Consider the following 6565-nt stretch of genomic DNA (forward strand, 5'->3'; position numbering starts at 1 on the left):
TTTTGACGAACTGTCCCTCATTCATCTTGTGGCTCTCGGCTGTTTCAAATGCCAGAGATCTCTTTAGTCCTGCTCTGTGCAATTTCGAAGATTTCCCTGGGAACCCATATGCTCGAGTCGAAGAGCTCCGCCTTACCGCGGCGAGACGACGATATGCATCACGCGTTCCAAGCTATGGAAATTCGGAAGCGATTATCAATACGTCTGCCTCGAAATGGCTAACAGAGGAGCATAGCCGGTCATTGTCCACAGCCGAAAACCTATTCTGGGAAGAGGTCAGGAGGTTGATGTTAATCAAGATAATTCTGTGATTCTATCGGTCACAATGAGGGTGGAAAGCCCTGGACGGGGAATTAGTAATTGAAAATCGAGCTATTGGAAATTCTCTCCTCGATCTACGCGGATCCGGAAAATGGAGAAAGACCGTGGACTGACCCCCGCTCTCGAGATTCTTGCGAGCGCCAGGCATGCGAGGTAGGGGTAGCGAGAATTACGATTCGATCATATTTTCGTCCGGCTAAATAGACTGGTGCTTCGTTGGCTTGTTCGTTTATCGTCTCACTCGTCGAAGCTTTGAGCGAATTTCTCGTGCGATCGTCGTCGACGTCATCATCAACACCAGACCCGTAGTGAGCTCGGCTGGTACACAGCCACGATATGTGGCTCGCTCAGCGCTTTCAGGAATCGCTGTGTTTGCCAAGGAGAGTTCGCACCAATACAGAACCGACCTCCGCTTTCATTTCGTGGAAAACGTCCCGGTCACACAGGAGAAACCCACAGGATCCTTGAGTACTTCTGGGAACCATGCTAGCAGTATGGCTCCTCTCGCCTTGATCCCAGACCATGTTCCTCGATTACGGAATTTTTTTCCACTACTTGTACATACCTTCCGCCCATCGCGGAAGCTACCGTCGTCATCCCTCTTTCTGCACACCGACGACTGGTGTCAGAGGAGAGAAACCTTGATAGGACCCCCGCGGGATCGCGGGGATGGGATATCGAGGGAACGACTTTCCTCCGCAAAATATTCTGAAAGACATTGACGTTCCCCTCATTCGCACAATATGGTATCGGATCGCATCGCAGGCCCATGATTGAATTCTCTCTCATTCGAATCGTTCCAGTGAGGAAATGCTTTCTATCTATCTCCTCACCGTACTAGCCTCGCTCGCGTCGAGCGACGTGAAGTCACAGAAGCCCGAATTCTTGAAGCCCTGGCGCCCATTCACCGCTGTCGCCATCGGTGACACATTGAGACTCAGCTGTAAGGCCTCGAATGCTCAGAACTACAATTGGACATTCGACGAACACTTCAGGAGATATCTCGGCAGAGAAGTGAGTCGGATCCACGATACGACCTCGAAGTCTGAAAATGAAAATGGATGCATTCGGAAGACGAACGTTATCGTCACATCCCAGAATGTTTGTCTTCACCCGTTCGTTTCGATTGATCCTCCCATTTCTCATCTAAGAGTAGTCGTATTGAAGTTGTTGAAGAGATGCCGGGCTCAATTTTTCCGATCGGATAGGTTGTCATCGATGAGCACGACCTAACTCTTCGGAGAATGACACGAGACGAGGCCGGAAAGTATACGTGCACCGCATCGAACGAATTTGGATCCGTTTCGCAAACGATCGAAGTGGAAGTCACAGGTGAGTTATGCGAAAGCTTCGGAAACTGTTGTCAACAGACCATCCGGAAGACAAACAGAGTGGGAGTATTGGGTACTCGCGTCTCTGCCACCACTCATAGGATCCCTCGAAACTCCACAGAGCTTTCGAACACGAAGCCCGTCATATACGAAAGGTATCTCCAAAACCAGACTGTTTACATTGGAGATGACCTCACGCTGCCCTGCGACGCGGTTTCGGCGCTCACACCATCAGTTCTCTGGGTCTTCCGGCCCACTGCCGTGGAGGACTCTGCGACGGAGGAGCTCGGGGTGAGGGGAAGAATCTCGATATCGTCTTTCGTTAGGGGAGCGGTGGACTGCCGGACCCGGGCAGTGACAAATAATTTGGCACATCTCCTTCAACTGTTACTCGAGTTATTTATTTCCCCGCCTCTCCAACCTCTAGGTCATGACAGTTTTGGAGCTCCGCAACGTGACGAAGGAAAACGAGGGTCTGTACAAATGCATCGTGATGAATTCCGCGGGTGAGAGCAGTCACGAGCTATTCGTCGAGGTTCTACCCAAGCCCGAAGCACCGTTTCTTGTCCCGTCAATCGCCACCGACCCTGTTTACCGCAATTACCTGTTCTTGTCCATCCTCATCCCAATCGCGCTGCTTGTGATCTTCTGCGCAGTCGTGCTCGGCGCGCGTCGAGCGCATAAGCATCTGGAAAGGGACCGAGTGGTGCAATTGCAGCTCCTGCAGGAACAGGTTTGCGTTCTGAGGCGGCGCATAACCGTGGAATACGGGAGCCGACCGGACTTTTCTTCAACGCCGACGACGACCTCGGACTCGCTAAGTCCGCTCTACCCTAGAGTGAAAGTGACTCGCATACCGATTTACGTTTCCAAGTCAGACGGTCAGGAATCTTTCTCTGAGTACGAACTACAACTCGATACGCGCTGGGAATTCCCTCGGGATCGGCTCGTTCTGGGACAAAGCCTCGGTCACGGAGCTTTCGGTCAAGTTTTCAAAGCGACTGCCTACGGCATTCGAAGCTCCGAGACGAGCTCTGTGGTGGCAGTGAAAATGTTGAAACCAGGGTTCACTGATCAGGAAATGATCGATCTCGTGTCGGAAATGGAGGTCATGAAAGTAATCGGGACACACATGAATATAATCAATCTGCTGGGCTGTTGCACGCAGAACGGGCCACTGCAAGTAATTGTCGAGTACGCTCCAGGGGGAAATCTCCGGGATCATTTACGGAGATGCAGACTCGAGCCTGAGTATCTGGAACCGCTCGAAGCTCGAGATGGAGCTCCTCGGGGATCGAGATGTTCTCTGGAGAACCTGGTCTCCTACGTTTTCCAAGTGGCCAGGGGCATGGAGTATCTCGCTTCGAGAAAATGTGTCCACAGAGATCTCGCAGCTCGGAACGTTCTGCTGGCGAACGATGGAATCTGCAAAATCGCCGACTTCGGACTCGCGAGGGATCTTTTGGACTCGGGATATTATCACAAAACGACCAACGGAAGACTCCCTGTCAAGTGGATGGCGCCGGAAGCTCTTTTCGATCAGATTTACTCGTCAATGAGCGACGTGTAAGAGCTTGTTTTTTTTTCGTTATTTTCTTTTGTTTACTCGCATTACATCCGGGAGCTATGATTTTCCACTTATGTTTCCAGGTGGTCTTTCGGAGTGCTTGTTTGGGAAGTGATGTCCTTCGGTGGTACTCCTTACAGCTGTTTGGCACACGCTGAGAACCTGTTCGATTTTTTGAAAGCTGGGAAGAGATTGGAAAAACCTGTGGAGTGCCCCGATGAAATGTGGGTCCTACCGTGACGAATATGCTCGACTCTCGCTCGATTGTATTGTGGGCACAAGAACGTGGACTATCGGAGACTCGGAACGAATCGGTGGGTGAAACGAACACATGGCTCAATTCCTGACTTCTCCAATTCACTTTCCAGATACGGATTGATGCTAGCTTGCTGGAACGAGAGCTCACACGCACGTCCCTCATTCTCTCATCTTGTCGAACGACTCTACGCTCTGCTCCTCGATATGTGCGCAAACGTGGATTACCTGGATCTCAATCCGTGCTCTGAACGGACGCCCGTCGCGGATGGGGCTCGGATCCCCCTCGATACTTTGAAAACTGATCTCAGGGAGAACGAAGGAACGAAGGGAATCGTCGCCTACGAACAACCGGAATACTTCATGAGCCGTTCCTGAAAGACGTCATACCGAAAGGACGAGAATTCTTGTCGTGCTCGACCACTCTACGATCAGCTCATGGCTTTAACCACAAGCACTGCGGCTCGTTGAACTCATCGGCTCCATGATTGGCAACGATCGGCACTTGTGACCCATATTCGAAATCTTGGAGAGCCTTTTAGGTAGTTCTGGATTTCTTCCGTTCGAGATCCCTTGACCCAGCGATCAACGCCCCGCAAAAAATTAACCCCGTGTAGTCTTTGACGTGTGGTCAGATTGATGAACCACGAGCATTTCTCACGACCATTTCCGGAGTTTCTACCTCGGACCCGTGTGTCAGCGATTCATAGCTGCTTAACGTCGGCATATGGGAAGGCATGAATGTCGCCACGAAGTCCTTCGTCGCATGATCGATGGCGAGACCGCACATCGCATGATTTTAGATTTCCGGTGTTTCCGCTACAAATTCGGAGCGTCCCGTTGAGAAATCGCCCCGCGTTCTCGCTCGATATTGAAGTGCGGAACCGGCTCCTGATAGGACATCGAAGGAGAATCATGTGTCTCAACATCAGTTTCAGTAGAAGTAATAAACGCGATTAGAACTGGCCCGCGGCCATTCGATTTCGCGACGGTCGTGGGGTTCGGGCTTTCGTCTTTCGCAGGGGCCGCGACGTATCGCAGATTCCGTGCGGAACGTTTCGTTTATGAAGTACCCAGTCGCGATGTTCCGGTCAACGTCAGTTCAAAATCGCTCATACTCGCCCTTGTCGCCGTGGACGACGATGGTCGAGTGCGCGGCGCGGCGTTATCCGGAGAGGCCGCTGAGCGCGTTAAGCTGAGAGAGACGATCAGAGACCAGGCAGGCAGTCAGCCAGCCAAGCAGCCAGTCGGTCAGAGGAAGGAAAGTGAGGAGGAAATATTCTCCGAGAGACCCTGCTCTCTTCTTCGTCAAACAGCCACGATGCCTGCTCAGATCTTCATTGACGTCGATCGTCTTGAGATCGACTGCGACTAAATCACACCCGCGCGATGTTCTAAACCTAAACGGTAACGTTTAGGGAGGACGTCGTCGACAAAAGCGTTCGAGAGCCTCAACTCTCTACGAATGTGACTGAACCCCGATGTGGATTGAAAACTCCGAGGGAAAGTGGAAGAAGCAAGTGTTCTCCGATCGACTGGAAAATAAGGTTATTCGTGTAGTGATTTTCCCCGAGGATATCCTCTGATCAGATCTCAGGACAGAATCGTATCTGACGGTAAGTAAATTATTAAAATGAAGAGATCTGGATTGATGCGAGAAATCGCTACCCGATAAGTTACCGGATTTCCGACGATGTCTTCCTCTCGGAAAGGCCTCCGTTCCTCTGCTCGTGCCCCTCCTGAAAATCAGGCCGGGGCATCCATTGAGGCACAGTCGTCGGTTAGAGCCGTAAACGGATATGTGCGGAAATTCTCGCTCTTCACAAAAATGGCAATTCAGACGCACGCGAGTGCTTGATGTCCGTATACTAGAGACAGTCGACGCTATCTGAGGCTTCCAGAGTCTTGAAAGTCATTCTGCAATCACACTTCCATCAAGGGGTTCCTCGGGAATTTATTCCTCGGGCGAGGCCCGGGAGAGAATATTTTTGCACTCGTCGATCAACCGGGAGATTACTCATTCCCTTGACTCTTAGGCTCAGGGATGGAGCATCGATTTTATTCGAGCGACAGAACGACATTGTTTTGTGGTTGTCGGAACCATGGGAGGATTGTTCCAGGGTCGATCGATGCCGCTAGCGTGGGAATAAACGAGTCCGAACGAGAAAAACGTCGCTAGCCTCCATCGGATAAACAAAAAGAGGCTGGCCGCGTAATCAATGCCCCAGCCCCACCCCCTCATTCAGTGGGGATGAAAAGGATTTCCCTTGCAAGGGAGGCGATTTGGAGTTGTCCTATGAGGAATTAAAGCGAGTGATCTTTTGAATGGACTCGTACCGCCGCTCCTCCTTCATGAAGTCGACTGAATCCTTGGGGCTCCGAGTGACAACATTGTCTACATCTCGGTCTGGCGAGGAAGACGCCGAGACCTCCCACGCGCGAGTCAGGTGCTTCGAATCCCTTTTCGGAAATGACATCTGCGTCTCACAGTTATTTGTTTTAGCGCTCTCCGTCCCGAGCTCGCCGAGCTGCTCTGCCTTAAATATTGAGAAATTTCGTCGATCCCTGACCGCGTTTCTGACGGCGTCTCATATAGAATCTCCGCACTCTGTGTCAGGGCCCCGCTTCCCCCGACTCGAGTTTTGCGCACATTGCAGCTCGAAGCTCGCAATCTTCGCTGGGAATCGGTTTATAGCGGATCGGGGCTCCGGGGTACTGCTGAGTGGGCTCGAGGAATAATTCGAGCAGAGGGCTTTCCTCTTCGGAGGACATTGCTTAAAATTCGTTCCTGGGACAGTTCGTTCAAACCCCCGAGCGCGTGTGCGATGGGTTCTCGAACAGACTACCACATCTGGATGCCGCATGGCAGGGAGTGCGCTAGCCCGGTGCCCTTCTTCCTCGTGCAGTAGCTCACTCAGATGGTGGAGATGGTTTTTGGGCTGGCCGGTCGACTGGCCGGTCAGTCAGGCAGTCAGTCCGTCGGCCCGTCACAGATTTCGTCAAAGAAGGCTCGCATGTATTTCAGACGAAGCCTGTTTTGTTTTTGAGCAAAGCGGCTTCCAGCTCTGCTTTCGCTCGTCCTGCCATATTT

The 6565-nt window shown here is 51.8% G+C and overlaps 1 protein-coding gene across 1 annotated transcript; it reads left to right on the forward strand.

Moving 5' to 3' along the window:
• Window positions 1-412: 412 nt before the first annotated feature.
• Window positions 413-3852, forward strand: LOC100903052 (fibroblast growth factor receptor 2-like). Its single transcript, XM_003747349.1, has 7 exons — window positions 413-474; window positions 1125-1335; window positions 1530-1653; window positions 1774-1943; window positions 2080-3218; window positions 3303-3443; window positions 3588-3852. The coding sequence occupies exons 1-7, from the start codon at window positions 413-415 to the stop codon at window positions 3850-3852; spliced, it is 2112 nt and encodes a 703-aa protein (XP_003747397.1).
• Window positions 3853-6565: the final 2713 nt, after the last annotated feature.

This window comes from Galendromus occidentalis, unplaced genomic scaffold (genome assembly GCF_000255335.2).
Source record: "Galendromus occidentalis unplaced genomic scaffold, Mocc_1.1 scf7180000077516, whole genome shotgun sequence".
Taxonomy (NCBI): domain Eukaryota; kingdom Metazoa; phylum Arthropoda; class Arachnida; order Mesostigmata; family Phytoseiidae; genus Galendromus; species Galendromus occidentalis.

Bases quoted from the DNA above. Each gene is read 5' to 3' on its own strand.
- LOC100903052 (XM_003747349.1), top strand. From the start codon at position 413: ATGGAGAAAGACCGTGGACTGACCCCCGCTCTCGAGATTCTTGCGAGC. The intron at 475-1,124 runs GTAGGGGTAGCG...GAATCGTTCCAG, and splicing joins GCGAGCGCCAGGCATGCGAG to TGAGGAAATGCTTTCTATCT. The intron at 1,654-1,773 runs GTGAGTTATGCG...GAAACTCCACAG, and splicing joins GATCGAAGTGGAAGTCACAG to AGCTTTCGAACACGAAGCCC.